Source organism: Pan paniscus, chromosome 18, assembly GCF_029289425.2.
Source record: "Pan paniscus chromosome 18, NHGRI_mPanPan1-v2.0_pri, whole genome shotgun sequence".
Taxonomy (NCBI): Eukaryota; Metazoa; Chordata; class Mammalia; order Primates; family Hominidae; genus Pan; species Pan paniscus.
The window spans coordinates 21,023,842-21,040,203 of NC_073267.2; the positions used below are offsets into that span (position 1 = coordinate 21,023,842).

Consider the following 16,362-nt stretch of genomic DNA (forward strand, 5'->3'; position numbering starts at 1 on the left):
AAAGTAAAGAGAAATTGTCTACAATTATATTAGCAATTCCTACTTGTAAATATCAGAACCTGTGTACATGAGTTTTTTCTTGCTTTGATGCTTGAGAGTTGAATGGTGAATTCATTCATTCATTTACTCAACAGGGACTGCTCACCTGCTCTGTCCAGTGCAGTCAATTTTTAAAAATTAATTATTATTATTATTATTTTGAGATGGAGTCTTGCTCTGTTGCCCAGGCTGGAGTGCAGTGGTGTGATAGCTCACCGCAACCTCCGCCTCCCAGGTTCAAGCGATTCTCCTCTCTCAGCTTCCTGAGTAGCTGGGATTACAGGCACGTGCCACCATGCCTGGCTTATTTTAGTATTTTTAGTAGAGATGGGGTTTTGCCATGTTGGCCAGGCTGGTCTCAAACTCCTGACCTCAGGTGATCCGCCTACCTCGGCCTCCCAAAGTGCTGGGATTACAGGTGTAAGCCACCATGCCCAGCCTCAGTGCAGTCAGTTAAGCACTGGGAATATAAAGAAAAAAAAGACATGTACATTTGGCCTGTCGTCACAGAGCTTATGATTCACTAGGGAAGATAGACATGGCAGACTCATGTTACAGTCTCAGGTGCTATGACAGACAAGCACACGGAAAACTGGAGTAGAGCCCACCCTAAACTGAAGAGGGTGAGATTGGGCAAAGTGGTCCATGTCTATAATCCTAGCACTTTGGAAGGCCGAGACGGGAGGATCACTTGAGCGCAAGAGATTGAGACCAGCTTAGGCAACATAGTGAGACCTCATCTCTACAAAAAGTTTTAAAAATATATTAGCCAGGTGTGGTGGTGCATGCCTGTAGTCCCAACTGCTCAAGAGGCTGAGGCAGGAGGCAGGAGGGATCACTTGAGCCCAGGAGTTTGAGACCAGCCTGGGCAACAGAGTGAGACCCCGTCTCTACAAAAAGTTTTAAAAGTATATTAGCCAGTGTGGTGGCATGTGTCTGTAGTCCCAGCTACTCAAGAGGCTGAGGCAGAAGGATTGCTTGAGCCCAGGAGTTTGAGGCTGGAGAGAGATCATGCCACTATACTCCAGCCTGGGTGACAGAGAGAGACTCTGTCTCTAAAATTTTAAAAAATATATAATTTTTTAAAAGACAATGAAAATGCTCAGAAAGGCTTGCTGGAGGCATCATGAAGGATAAATCGTGGTTAACTGATTGGAGAAGACAATAATAGTGCTAAAAAGTCTCTGTTTCATATAATAAACAACCTAATGCAAACTGGCTTAAGTGCAAAAGAGAATATATTGGTTCTTATACCTCAAAGGTCCAGGGAATTTTGGCTTCAGTCATAGCTGGACCCAGGATCTAGTAGAGTATCATCAAGGATCTGCCACTGTTTGTCTACCCAACAGCATCTCTCTTCTTCCTTGTTAATAGAGCCCCAAATTTGTTCACTCTCAGTGGAACTGCTTTGTCTTTCAGGAGCGGCTGGGCTTAATTCATTACATCTGTGACAATCCCGTTTCCAATACAGTCATATTCTGAGGGCTTGGGAGTTATACTTCAACATATGAATCTTGGGGTGATACAATTCAACCCTTAACACTCTGCCTTTCCCTTCTCCATTTCTCTGATCTCCTGCTGGTCTCTCGTTAGCTGGACTGATCTGGAGGGTATGTTATGGGAAAGGGGTCCTGATCCAGACCCCAAGAGAGTTCTTGGATCTTGTGCAAGAAAAAATTCAGGGCGAGTCCGTAAAGTGAAAGCAAGTTTATTAGGAAAGTACAGGAATAAAAGAATGCCTACTCCATAAACAGAGCAGCCCCGAGGGCTGCTGGCTGCCCATTTTTATGGTTATTTCTTGAGTATATGCTAAGCAAGGGTTGGATTATTCATGCCTCCCATGTTTAGATGATATAGGGTGACTTTCTGATGTTGCCATGGCATTTGTAAACTGTCATGGCGCTGCTGGGAGTGTAGCAGTGAGGATGCCCAGAGGTCACTCTTGTCACCATCTTGGTTTTGGTGCGCTTTGGCTGGCTTCTTTACTGCAACTGTTTCATCAGCAAGGTCTTTATGACCTATATGTTGTGCCAACCTCCTATCTCATCCTGTGACTTGGAATGCCTTAACCGTCTGGGAATGCAGCCCAATAGGTCTCAGCCTCATTTTACCCAGCCCCTATTCAAGATGGAGTTGCTCTGGTTCACGTGCCTCTGACATTTCCAATAAGGTTACATTCCGAAGGGGTTATACTTCACCATATGAATTTTGGGGTGATACAATTCAACCCCTAATGTTCTTTTTTTCCCTCCTTCATCTCTCTGGTCTCCTGCTGGTACCACCCATAGGATGGACCTATCTGGAGGGTACAGGAGCCTGGTTTATGTGAACCATGAAAAGCAGCTTCCTGAGTTACAGAGCAGGCTAGGGAGGGTGGATCTGGATGGGCAAAGAGGATTTCCAGGACACTTTGTAGCATCTTTCTTCTTGGGAAGGATCTCTCCACATGGCAACGAACACCTCTAGACTGACTTGATTCTTAGCTCCTGCTATTTTAAAAGAAGACAGAGATTTTATCACCCGATTTCCATAACAATTCTCTAAAAGAAGTTTACTGGTATTCTTTGGGTTACAAGAACAAACTTGAAATGGAAATAGAAGACAGGATATCTGGTGCTCCACCCCATTGGCAGGCTCAGCTTATCTTCTCCCCATTACTCTGGGATGTCTTTTCCCTTGTGGCTTACTAGGTATCTATCCCTTAGGGGCCGCATTCAGCTGCCTGTATTGAAAACTCAAGAACAGTGGTAATAAAACGAATGAAGTTTATTTCTCCTTACACATTTAGATGTCCAGAGTAGGGCAGGCCCAGGCTGGTGCTGTGGCTTAAGGAAGTCAGCAAAGACACAGGCTCTTTCTATCCCCTGCTTCACCATCCTTAGCATGTGGCTTTGGGCCTCATGGCTAAAAGGGGCTGCTCCACTTCCAGCCCCACATCTGTGTTCCAGCCTAGAAGAAGTGAAACGAAACTTCAAGGAAGAAGGGGCAGCAGAAATCAGGAAAGCAGAATTTTCTCAGAGGTCCCTAGAATATGTCTGGTTTTATCTCATCGGGCAGAACTGTATGACATAGCTGACCCTTGCTACATGGGAGCCTGGGAAATGTAGATCTTTGGCTGAGTTGATTGCCATTTGGAAGCAATCAAGTTTCTGTTAATAAGGTTGAAGTGGAGAGTGGACCTTGGGTGGAGAGCTAGCAGGGTCAGCCACACTGCTGGCGGCACCTGTGTGCGGGGTGTCTCGTGAAGGTGGCACTCAGACCCGAAGGACTGCTGCTCAGAGGATTTGAGTGGATTTGGGGTAAAGCAATATATACAGTTACTCAGAGAAGCACAGTCTAAATTTAAATAACAAAATCCTGCAATTCCAAAAGCATGTAATAAGCCCCGATATGAGCACTGTCTTTTATTACTACCTAATGTCAGAAAATGTGCTTATTGAAAGAGAACTAAAGAAATGTCTTTGGAATTCTTTGCCGAAGTTACTGTTTGTTGATGTTCTTATAAATCTCATAAAGGATTCACGCGTATTTCATCTAACACAAGCAATCAATTAACCTCCCTTCCTTTTTCCTACTCAGACATGGGCAAAGTAAGAATATACAGTTGACTCCTAAACAATACGGATGCCAAACCCCCGTGCAGTCAAAAATCCACTTATAACTTTGGCCAGGCACAGTGGCTCACACCTGTAATCCCAGCACTTTGGGAGGCCAAGGCAGGGCAGACTGCTTGAGCTTAGGAGTTCAAGACCAGCCTGGGCAACATGATGCAACCCCATCTCTACAAAAAATACAAAAATTAGCCAGGCATGGTGGTGTGTGCCTGTAGTCTCGGGTACTGGGGAGGCTGAGGTGGAAGGATCACTTGAGCTCGGGAGGCAGAAGTTGCAGTGAGCTGAGATCACGCCACTGCAGTCCAGCCTGGATGAGAGAATGAGGCCCTGTCACAAAAAGAAAGAAAGAAAATCCTCATAAAACTTTTGACTCCCTCAAAACTTAACTACTAATAGCCTACTGTTGACTTAACAGTCACACAAATTTTGTATATGTATTATATACTCAAAACTTAACTACTAATACCCTACTACTAATAGCCTACTGTTGACTTACCAGTAACACAAATTTTGTATGTTTTATGTATTATATACTATAGTCTTATAAGTAAGGTAGCAAAAGAAAATTTATTAACAAAATTATAGAAAGAGAAAATATATTTACTAGTCATTAAATGGAAGTGGATCATCATAAAGGTCTTCTTCCTCATCTTCAGGTTTAGTAGGCTGAGAAGGAGGAGGAAGAGGAAGAATTGGTCCTGCTGTCTCAGGGGTGGCAGAGGTGGAAGGGGAGGCAGGAGAGGCAGGCACACTTGGTGTTAACTTTCTTTTTTTTTTTCGAGACACAGTCTCACCCTATTGCCCAGGCTGGAGTGCAGTGGTGAGGTCTCGGCTCACTGCAACCTCCACCTCCCAGGTTCAAGCAATTCTCCTGCCTCAGCCTCCTGAGTAGCTGGGACTACAGGTGCCCACCACCACGCCTGGCTAATTTTTGTATTTTTAGTAGGGATGGGGTTTCACTGTGTTGGCCAGGCTGGTCTCGAACTCCTGACCTCAAGTGATCCACCTGCCTCGGTCTCCCAAAGTGCTGGGATTACAGGCGTGAGCCACCACACCCAGCCAGTGTTAAGCTTTATTGAAAAAAGTCATGTATAAGTAGACCTGTGCAGTTCAAATCCATAGTGTTTAAGGCTCAACTGTAATTTAATTATCTCTTCTCTCTTCAGAGGAAAAGAACCAAATTCATTGCCTGTGATTTTCTGACCGAGTGGTTATACAAGTAAGTTGTTCGTGTCTGACTATTCAGTGATCCTAAGAATTCAGTCGTGTTAATTTGCAAGCAGAATAGCAACAACTGACTTGAATTCTTGCTTATTGTTTTCTTGTCAATCAAACATATGGCATCATGACCAGCCAAAATCCAAAGAGGGCAGGGGAGCCATTCACAGAATTTTTCTCCATTCCATTTGTGGAGGAGCGGCTAAAGCAACAGTGAGTATGACACAAGGCTTTGAATAATTTATTCCTAATTTAAGATTGCGTTAATAATAGTTTTCTTCCATCTAAGAGAACAAACTGATGTGATCCATCCAGGACTCTGGGCCAGTCATATTTGTGACTCCTGTCTCTAGTTATTCTTAGCCTAGGCTAACCTTATCCTAATCAGGCCAGTAATTTCATTCAAGAAGCGCTCCAGAAATAAAATAGAAAACTTAAAAAAAAAATTATTATCCTAAGTAATTTATCCCTCCATTCCCTTCATTTTTTTCTCTCTCTCTGAATGTCATTATGTCTCAGGAAATATGACTAAGCTTTTCTAAATACTTAGAAAATACTAAAAAAGCTTAAATAATAAGTTACCTGCATCAGTTCTCCATTTTTAATATAATAAAGAACATGACAGATAAAATTAAAACTATTTGACCATTCTAATATGGGTGTCCTCCCCACATTGAAGTAATCACTTCAGTCTACAGTGCAGCCTTGCAGACCTCTTAGTTATTTAGCTATATAAAATCAGTTTATGCTGCTCTGTCTATGGAGTAGCCATTCTTTTATTCCTTTAATTTCTTTTTTTTTTTTTTTTTTTTGAGACGGAGTCTTGCTCTGTCACCCAGGCTGGAGTGCAGTGGCGCGATCTTGGCTCACTGCAAGCTCCACCTCCCGGGTTCATGCCATTCTCCTGTCTCAGCCTCCTGAGTAGCTGGGACTACAGGCGCCTGCCACCACACCCGGCTAATTTTTTTTTTTTTTTTTGTATTTTTATTAGAGACGGGGTTTCACCGTGTTGGCCGGGATGGTCTCGATCTCCTGAGCTCGCAATCCGCCCACCTCGGCCTCCCAAAGTGCTGGGATTACAGGCGTGAGCCACCGTGCCCGGCGGATCACGAGGTCAGGAGATCGAGACCATCCTGGCTAACACAGTGAAACCGCGTCTCTACTAAAAATACAAAAAATTAGCCAGGCATAGTGGCGGGCGCCTGTAGTCCCAGCGACTCGGGAGGCTGAGGCAGGAGAATGGCGTGAACCCTGGAGGCAGAGCTGGCAGTGAGCCCAGATGGCTCCACTGCACTCCAGCCTGGGTGACAGAGTGAGACTCCATCTCAAAAAAAAAAAAAAATCAGTTTATATCTGGCCGGGCATGGTGGCTTATGCCTGTAATCCCAACACTTTGGGAGGCCGAGGTGGACAGATCACTTGAGGTCAGGAGTTCGAGACCAGCCTCGCCAACATGGCAAAACCCCGTCTCTACTAAAAATACAAAAATTAGCTGGGCACGGTGGCACGTGCCTGTAATCCCAGCTACTCAGGAGGCTGAGGCAGGAGTATCGCTTGAACCCGGGTGGTAGAGGTTGCAGTGAGCCGAGATCACACCACTGTACTCCAGCCTGGGGGACAGAGTGAGACCCTGTCTCAAAAAAAAAATTTAGACTCTCGGCTCTCAGTTGTCACATATTTTGCTTAAATCTTCCCTCTTTGAGAATACCAAGATGAATAGACCCTTGGCTGACTCTGGCAATTTTGAGAATTTTAAAAACCCCAGATATTAACCGTTTTTTTTTAAATCTAAGATTACACATTGAAAGGAGAGAAACATAGGAAAACCTTGTTTCTTATTTAGCTTTCAAACCTGTGCCTGATTTTATCCGCTATGAAATGTATAGCCCAAAATTTATTGATTTACATATATTTTTCTAAGACAAGCTTCTTTGAGTATCATTCTCCAAGTTGCTGCTTTGCCTTGAAAATAAAACATTTTTCCATTTGTAATAACCAATGAAAAATAATCTTAAAAATAAGATAACTTCTCTAATAAGAATCCTCTTAGATTTATTTATTATACAAATACCTTAATTTTAAATGGCGCTGATGTCCACAGGAAGCTCATGTAAATATACTGTGAAAGGAGCAGTAGCGGTCATTTCAGCTGCACTCCACAGGAACAGAAACACAAGAGCTCTTGCTTTAACTGGCATTTATATTCTCTACATCCATGACCTTTCAAAGAGATGCCCAGATGCATGATAAAAATTAAAGTGATATTAATCTATTTGATGCAATGAATGTCTATCGAACACCTACCCAGTTCAACTGCACAGAGCTTGGTGCTGTGGAAAAAACAGAGATGAATAAAGTATGGCCCTGGCCCCTTGGGGTGAGGGGGACATGTTTACAGCTTGCTGTAGTTTCTGTAGTGAGTGTTGTAATTCAAATGTTAACAGAGCATTAAAGGGAAGTGGGGAAGCATGAGACCATCCACGTGCCCTTCCTGGTGGGCCTGGAGCCAGCCCAGCTGGGGCAGCGGCCAAGCTGGTTGGTGCCCAGATTTGGTCCAAGGCAAGAACTCAAATGCTGCATTCTTCTTGTCTCAAGTAGGAATAGTCAGAGAAGCAAGTAGGAACCAAAGTTCTTAAGGAGAACAAGGGTGGAAGCCGGGAAATATCCAATCCAGGTTGTCTCAACCTTGGCACTATTGACATTTAGGACTGGATAATTCTTTGCTGTAAGGAGCTGACCTGTGCATTGTAGGATGTTTTGCAGCATCTCTGGCCTCCACTCACTAGATGCCAGTAGCACCCTCCTACAGTTGTGACAATCAAGACTATCTCCAGACACTAGCGTATGTCCCCAAGGGGAATGAGGCAAAACTGCCTGTGGTTGAGAACCTCTGATTCAGTCCAGTAGTTTCAAAACTTTAAAGCAGCACTTTGGGAGGCCGAGGTGGGTAGGTCACTTGAGGTCAGGAGTTCAAGACTAGCCTGGCCAATGCAGTAAAACCCCATCTCCACTAAAAATACAAAAATTTGCCAGGTGTGGTGGCACATGCCTGTAATCTCAGCTACTTGGGAGGCTGAGGCAGGAGAACTGCTTGAATCCAGGAGGCAGAGGTTGCAGTGAGCCAAGAAGGTGAAACGGGAAAAGTTACCTTGTCCCCCTCACAGGGCATGCAACAGGGGGATGTGGCTCGCTTTTTCAGTGCCCTGCTGCTCAAACCTCTAGGGGAGCATACAGGCAGGCAGGTTGTCGGGCTCCCACCTGATGGCGGTGTCTATAGGTGAATTTACAGCTGAAGCCCCAGTGGGCATATGTTACCAGGTGCTCTCTTAGTTTGCCATCTATAGGCGGTTTGTGTTAACCAGCTCAATTCACCCTCTACCTTGTTGCGAGGACAGAGGGATTTCTGTATCCCAGGTTCTTGCCTTTGTGTACCAGAGAAATCAGATCACACGTGGGCTTGGAGAATGAGTGCAAAGTTTTATTGAGTGGAAGTAGCTCTCAGCCGATGGAGGAGCCAGAAGGGCACCATGGTTTTTCCCATGGAGTTGGGCTGCTCAGCGGCCACAGCTTTCCTCCGACTAACTGCCCTGGCCAAACTCAGCCTCGTCCTGCCAGGTGCCTGTGCCTGTCCGTGTGCTCTTCTGCTGGTGTGCTCCTCTCAACATCCTCTCCGTGAGCAGCTGCTTGTATCTTTTTCCGCTGAAGTGCTCCTCTCGACGTTTGGCTGCCTGGGTGTCTGCCCGCTAGGGTCTCGGGCTTTTATATGCCCAGGACGGGGGGTGTGGCAAGCCAGGGTGGTCTTGGGAAATGCAACATTTGGCAGGAAATGCCTGTTCTCATCTAGGTCCCTGGGGGTGAAGCCCTAGCCAGGGACCACGCCCTCCTCTACGGAGCACTTCCCCTACCCCCTTCTTCCCTTCCCAGCACTCCTGTATCAGTGGTACCACTGCACGCCAGCCTGGGTGACAGAGCGAGACTCCATCTCAATAAATAAACAAATAAATAAATAAAATAAAATCACCCAGGGAACTTTGGAAAATAGTGGTACCTAACTTCACCCAGAATGACTAAATCATAATCTTCAGGTATAGCCTGGATGTTGTTTTTTTTTTGCCTTTTTTTTTTTTTTTAAACTTCCTAGGTAATTCTAATATATAGCCAGGATTAAGAGCTTATCCATCCATAGGACAGAAAAAGTACTGCATCCAGGAACTAGTAAATAATATAATTGAGCCATTGCTTCACTAAGAGCTTTGATACATGCCATCTCATTTAATCTTCACAACAACACTAGGATGTAGGTACTAAAGCTGGGAGCCCACCGCTGGGAAGTCGACCATGAAGTGAGATGGGTCTTGGACAAATAAGGTGATTATATGAGTATTATGGGTGGACATTTTGAGTACAGCTTAATGATACAGATTGGGGGAAGATAACTTTCGAGGGGGAGACTCTGTCAAGGCTTTTTAAAGGTAGTGAAATATAAACTACAGTAGTACTTCAGGCAGAATTAAGAGCCTGAGCTTTTGGGATAGATAAACCGGTATTCAAATCTCCACCACTGGCTGGGTGCAGTGGCTGACACCTGTAATCTCAGCACTTTGGGAGGCTGAGGCAGGCAGATCACCTGAAGTCAAGAGTTTGAGACTAGCCTGGCCAACATGGCAAAACCTGTCTCTACTGAAAATACAAAAATTAGCTGGGCATGGTGGTGTGCATCTGTAATCCCAGCTACTCGGAAGGCTGAGGCAGGAGAATTGCTTGAACCCAGGAGGCGGAGGTAGCAGTGAGCCAAGTTCGCACCACTGCACTCCAGCCTGGGTGACAGAGTGAGACTCCATCTCAAAAAAACAAAAACAAACAAACAAAAATATATCTCCACCACTTACTGATCCTATGATCTTGGGCAAGTGTTTATTTATCTATTACTGTGTAACAAATTGCCCCCAAATTTAGTGGCTTAAAGTAATAAATATTATCCTATAGTTTCTTTGGGTCAGGAATTTGGTAGCCGCTTAGCTGGGTGGTCGTGGTTCAGAGTCTCCCATGAGGTTGTAGTTAAGATGTCACAGGGGGTGCAGTCATCTGAAGGCCCAACTGGGGCTGGAGGTTCTGCTTTTAAGATGGTGCACAAACATGGTGCTGGTTGTTGTCTGGAGGCCTTAAGTTTTCCCCATCTGGGTCTTTCCATGGGCTGCTTGAGTATCCTCATGACATGGTGACTGGCCTCCTTCAGAGTGAAAGATTTGGGCACAAGAAGGAAGCATGGTACCTTTTATGACCTAGTCTTGGAAGTCAAATACCTCCATTTCCACCACATGCTATTAGAAGCAGGTCACCAAGTGCCACATTCGAGGTTTAATAATTAAGCTCTACCTTAGGGAGGGAGGAGTATCAAAGAATGTGTGGACATATTTATTTTAAAAGCATCACAGCATGTCTGTCTCTAAGCCTCCAGTTCCTTATTGGTAAATGTGGTTGTGAAGATACAGTGATACAGCTACAAATGGGATCGTGAACAAGCCCAACCTATAGTAACATGTGGCTTACTAAATGGTGAATAGTGGTTTATTGCCATTGGTGGACATTGTGACATTCCAGGCCAAAGACCCAAAGATGGGAGAAGAGACAAGATTTGGTCCAGTCACAGGAAACCAGCATCGCTAGCTCCTGGAGTGTGTGAGGACATAGGGATGAGACGGAAGCTACGGCTAGAAGGCAGTTAGGGGGTGGATTATGGTTTTCAGTAAAAGAAAGAAGTTTGGGCATTATTCCATAAGCAAGAGATCATTCAAAGGCTTTTGAGCAGAGGTAAAATGGGATTAGGCTGTTTTGGAAAGATAATTCGTGAGACAGTGCAAAGGACATCTGAGATTGGGGAGAGCCTGGAGTTGGGGCTACTAGTTCCAAGCCTGTCTTTATAGCCGTAAGGTATTGAGTTAGGGCCATGTTAGTGGAAAAAGGGGGTTGTGGGATGGGTAGAATGGATGGATGACACAGGATAAATTTAGGGGTAGAGAAGGGTTGTACCTGAAATGGTGAGATTTGCTCCTGGGTATGTGGGTGGCCCATAATGGAAACCAAGGGACCCAGCGAGAAGAGCAAGTGCAAGGGTTAAATGATGATTCCTGTCTGGGGCACATTTAGATTGAGATGCTTCTAGGATATCCATGCCAGAAACATTGGCCTAAAGCTTACAAGTAGGATATGAAGAGAAACGGTTTGGGAATCAAGAGCCCCACATTGAATGTATGGATTAAGTCAAGATGGACAAGGGCTGAACCGAGGGGTAGCCCAGAGTTGATTCCAGTTCAATGAATGGCACTTACTCTAAGTCATGTGTAAGTGTAACAATGACTTGTTTCAACTTAGCGTCTATGTTGATTTTAAATGACTGACAAGGAGAAATAGGGGTGTGTTTATTTTCTATTGCTGCTGTTACAAAGCACCCCAGAACTGGTAGGTTTAAAACAACACAAATTTATTACTATACTGTTCAGGAGGTCCAAAGATTGACTTGGATTTCACTGGGGTGAAATCAAGGCATTGGCAGAGCCTAATTCTTTTCTGGAGTTTCTAGGGGAAAATGTTTCCCTGCCTTTTCAAGCTTTGAGAAACTGCCTGCATTCCTTGGCTAGTGGCCCCTGCATTCCTCTTCAAAGCCAACAATGTTGCATCTCTCTGACCCTCTTTCTTAGTCACATCTCTCTGGCTGTTTCTCTTTTGGGGGGCGGGGGGGTGACAGGGTCTAACTCTGTCACCCAGGGTGGAGTGCAGTTGTGAAATCTCGGCTCACTGCAACCTCTGCCTCCCGGGTTCAAGTGATTCTCCTGCCTAACCCTCCCAAGTAGCTGGGATTACAGGCATGCGCCACCATGCCCGACTAATTTTTGTATTTCTAGTAGAGACAGGGTCTCATCATGTTGGCCAGGCTGGACTCAAACTCCTGGCCTCAAGTGATCCACCTGCCTCAGCCTCCTAAAGTGTTGGGATTACAGGCGTGAGCCATCTCTCCTGGCCTCTCTGACTCTCTTTTGCCTCCATCTTCCACTTTTAAGGACTCCTGTGATTACATTAGCTCACCTAGATAATTCAGGATAACCTTCCCATTGCAAAATCCTTGACTTAATCGCATCTGCAAAGTTTCTTTTGCCATTGTCAGGTAAATATTCACAGGTTCTGGGAATTTTTTGGGAGGGATGAGAGGGTGACAGGGTCTCCCTCTGTTGCCCAGGCTGAACTGCAGTGGCACAATCACAGCTCACTGCAGCCTTGACTTCCTGGACTCAAGCCATCCTCCCACCTCGGCCTCCTGAGTAGCTGAGGCTACAGGTGCATGCCATCACGCCCAGCTAATTTTTGTATTTTTGGTAGAAACAGTGTTTTGGCATGTTGCCCAGGTGGGTCTCAAACTCCTGAGCTCAAGCAATCTGCCTGCCTTGGCCTCCCAAAGTGCTGGGATTACAGTTTTAAGCCACCATGCCCAACCAGTTTCTGGGAATTTTGATGCAGACATCTTTAGGACCCAAATTCTGCCTACCACGAAGTGTAATGGAGAATGTGGAGAAATTTAAAGTCCCTTTCTCTTAGAGATCACCTACATTTTGCTGAAGATTGCTTACATTTTAAAATAGTATTCCAGGTTTTGTATAATAAAAATGATACATGCTGAGTGAAAAAATTCAAACAAAACAGAAAAATCAAAAGAAAAATGCACAGATCACCGAAGAGCTGGCCTCCCAGATATAACCATTGTTGACATTTTGGTGAACTTTTCAGATGCTTTTCTATGTATCTCCATATGTATATAGATATAAAAAAATGTGTAAGTATTCCTCTGAGACCAGAGCTAAGAGTGAGAGAAAATTTGAGGTGGAGGGAGAAGCACTGAGAAAGTTCATGGTGGGTGCTGTCACTCACGTTCACATTCATGTAGGTGTGAAGGCATCTGCTGAGAGGGAGGCAGAGGTTTATGGAGGAGGGGAGGGGGTTGCAACAGCTGCTGTGGTGAAACCGACAGGGAATCAACGAGGGATAAATAGGGATGGCCCAGCTGATGGCCTGAATTTGTGGTGCATATAAACAGCCTGCTTATGTGATTGTCTCCAGCAACCCTCCACAGCTCTGGAAAGGGGGTGGAGAACAGATGGTTGGTAAAATCAGGGTTGAAGACTGGCAAAGCTACTCTAGTAAAAGGTCTAGACTGGGCCCAGGGGATCGTAGGTACAAGTGAAAGCATTGTTTCCTTTTTAAAGAATGTCTTACATTTTTAAATCATAAATTACCATATTTTCTGAATTATGTTAACGCTTTAGCAGCCAATTTTCAGGAAGAGAAAGAAACCCTACATTAGGTGTTCACATTGAAAGTAAGAAATATACCAAACTCAGAAACAGTAAGATGAGGGTAGTGGGGTCCATCTTAGAATCAAGACAATTTGTTTTTAAAGATTCCAATGTGTGGATCTTAATTGGATCCCAATTCAAAAAAACGGTATAAAAAATTGGAGACAACTGAAAATTTGAACACTTAATAGCTGATGAAATTAAGAAATTATTATTTAAGATATGATGATGAGAATACTAATTTCATAGTCATGATTCAAAAGTTATTACTTTTCAGAGAAACATGCCAAAATATTTTTATATGAAATTACATATTCTATGGACAGGGGTGAGGGAGGGAGGGAAGCTTCCATTAACTGACATGGAGAACAGTATAATTGAAGCTGGTTGATGGACACATGGATTCCTTTTAATTTTTTCTGTCTACTTTTGTATAGCTTTTAAAATTTCCATAACAAAATTTTTTTAAAATGAGATTAGGGCTAGAAGCAGTGGCTCATGCCTGCCAGCACTTTGGGAGGCTGAGGCAGAAGGATTACTTGAGCCCAGGAGTTTGGACCAGTCTGCGAAACATAGTGAGACCCCATCTCTATAAAAAATCAAAAATCAGCTGATCATGGTGGTGCTCACCTGCGGTCCCAGCTACTCAGGAGGCTGAGGCGGGAGTATCACTTGAGCCCCAGAGGTTTAGGCTGCAGTGAGCTGTGGTTGTGCCGCTGCAATCCAGCCTGGGTGACAGAGTGAGATCCTGTCTCAAAAAATAATAATAATTAAAAAAACATTAAAATGAGATTGTTCAAAGCTCCTTATGAGCACTTGATAGTGTAGGAGATGTGCCCTGGGCGAGGTGGTATCTACTGGAGAGCAGTGAACCAGGAGGGCTGGGGGCCATTCCCTACTGGAGGTGGCTGGAGTGACAGACAATGGAGGACTGAGTTTTCCTATGAGCATGCTGAGAAACTCAAATGGCATTGAGGGAAAATGGCCCTGGGGAAAGGGGAGATGGCAGGTGCAGCCCAACTGACAAGTATTGTGGTGCTGAGAAGGTCTTGGTCACCCCTCCAGAGACCCGGCTCTGAATGTGCACAACTTCCCAACCAATTCTCTTATGTTAGTCTCAGGTAACGCTAACCCTCCCACCAAACCCAAACCCAGTTTCCCCAGAAACAATGAGAAGGAGGATTAACATGATCAGAGCCTTGGGTTTGTTCTAAAGAACAAGTCTCCAATAATCTCAGAGTTCCTGGGGAACAAGGACATGGCTTTCTGTGTCAAGGGTCAGCAAACTTTTCTATAGAGGATAGTTAAGTCTTTTAGGCTTTGCAAGCCACAGACAGTCTCTCAGCTACTCAACTCCCCAGCTGTGTCATGAAAGCAGCCATAGATGTACCATATGTGAATGAATGGGTGTGGCTGTGTTCCAATAACACTTTATTCACAAAAACAGGTGGTGGGCCAGATTTGGCCCATGAGCTACGGTTTGTTGATCCCCTGTTTCAGGTGGACACCAATAGCCTTCCCAAACCATGGTCTCATGTAAAAGCAAAAAAACCAACATAATTAGAAGTAAGTAGTAGGTGGGAAAGATGGAAGGAGAGAAAAGTTTATGATTACATCAGGAGTTCAGGAACTTGATATGTGACAGTCTTCAGTGATGAACCATTCTGTGACCTTTCTGTTGGGTGACTGACCCAGAGGGATGGTAGGGGTCACTAGAAACATGTGGACCCAAAGTCATGGTATTGCGGGGGTCATCAGCATAGATAATGAAGTAGCTGAGAACACTGGGAGGAGACAGCTGAAGAAGATGACAGTGAGTCAAATCCCAAAGTTGCCAAAGGAAGTGTAGGAATGTTCTAGAAGTCAAAGAAGTGGCAGTGTAGTGTGGTGGTTAGGAGCTTGGAAGCACTAGAATCACACCTCTGCGTTCTAAACCCAGCTCCACCACTTCCAGCTGTGTGACTTTGGGCAAAGATGACTTAATCCTTCCAAGCCTCAGTTTTTCCATCTGAAAAATGGCCTTTCAACTGAACAAAGTTCCCCACCTAAGAGGAATCCTAGTGCCAACTATTATTATATTTCATTATTGGTACATATACCAAGCAGGTATGTTCCAGCTAAAGGGAATTATTTATTTAGCTAATCCTTTTTTTTTTTTTTTTTTTTTTGAGACAGGGTCTTACTCTGTTGCTCGGGCTGGAGTGCAGCGATGCGATCTTGGCTCACTGCAACCTCTGCCTCATGGGCTCAAGCCAGCCTCCCAAGTAGCTGGGATTACAGGTGTGTACCACCATGCCTGGCTAATTTTTTGTAGATTTCACCACATTGCCCAGACTGTCTGGAACTCCTGAGCTCAAGTAATCCGCCCTCCTTGGCCTTCCAAAGTGCTGGGATTACAGGCGTGAGCCACTGTGCCCAGCCAGCTAATAATTATTGAATGCTTAAATATGCTTTAAAATTATGGGGCAAGTATATTCATAAGTGGCCTGGCTACCATTTATGAAACACCTACTATGTGCCGTGGAAACATGACATGTAGAAACAACAAACATGTTTCCCATTTTCATGGACAGACATACTGTGTATAGTTGGATTGAAGTGTATGTGTACTTAATTTATGCTAATTCAATGATATGCTTTTGAGAAGAAGAGAGAAAGACAGAGAAGGGAAGAAAGGGAAAGGGATAAGAATTTTTAAGGCCGGGCGTGGTGTCTTAGGCCTTGCCTGTAATCCCAGCACTTTGGGAGGCCAAGGCAGGTGGAGCATGAAGTCAGGAGTTCGAGACCACCCTGGCCAACATGGTGAAATCCCATCTCTACTAAAGATACAAAACATTAGCCAGGCGTGGTGGTGTGTGCCTATAATCCCAGCTACTCAGGAGGCTGAGGGAGGAGAATCACTTGAACCCGGGAGGTGGAGATTGCAGTGAGCCGAGATTGCGCCACTGTACTGCAGCCTGGGCGACAAGGTGAGACTCTGTATCAAAAAAAAAAAAAAAAAAGAAGACTTTTTAAAATGCAAGCAATTCTTGCCACTTTTACTCTAGAGGTAACGCATAAAATAGGACACATGACTCAGCTCTTTCCTCAGTTGTTTTCAATTTTGGGTACCCCTCATAACATAAGCAGCTCATAAGGCAACTACT

The 16,362-nt window shown here is 44.5% G+C and overlaps 1 protein-coding gene and 1 long non-coding RNA gene across 5 annotated transcripts in view; one reads left to right on the forward strand and one right to left on the reverse strand.

Moving 5' to 3' along the window:
- Positions 1 to 16,362, forward strand: part of IQCK (IQ motif containing K) — a 141,319-nt gene that overhangs the window by 41,163 nt on the left and 83,794 nt on the right. For 2 of the 3 annotated variants that reach the window (XM_034939943.3, XM_014341691.4), the window contains 2 exons: positions 4,820 to 4,872; positions 5,007 to 5,084. In XM_034939943.3, the coding sequence (XP_034795834.3) occupies positions 4,820 to 4,872; positions 5,007 to 5,084 (131 nt within the window). The remainder of the gene's footprint in view (positions 1 to 4,819; positions 4,873 to 5,006; positions 5,085 to 16,362) is intronic. The other variant, XM_034939945.3, reaches the window with a different exon arrangement.
- LOC117976205 (uncharacterized) lies at positions 1,712 to 13,068 on the reverse strand. 2 transcript variants are annotated; one of them, XR_010110515.1, is made up of 5 exons: positions 7,176 to 13,068; positions 6,943 to 7,091; positions 3,727 to 3,980; positions 2,820 to 2,988; positions 1,712 to 2,528 (listed from the first exon to the last, which is right to left on the reverse strand). It is a non-coding gene; the product is annotated as an uncharacterized LOC117976205 (long non-coding RNA). The 2 variants fall into 2 exon arrangements; XR_004666793.3 differs by lacking the exon at positions 3,727 to 3,980 and having other exon boundaries at positions 1,714 to 2,528; positions 7,176 to 12,766.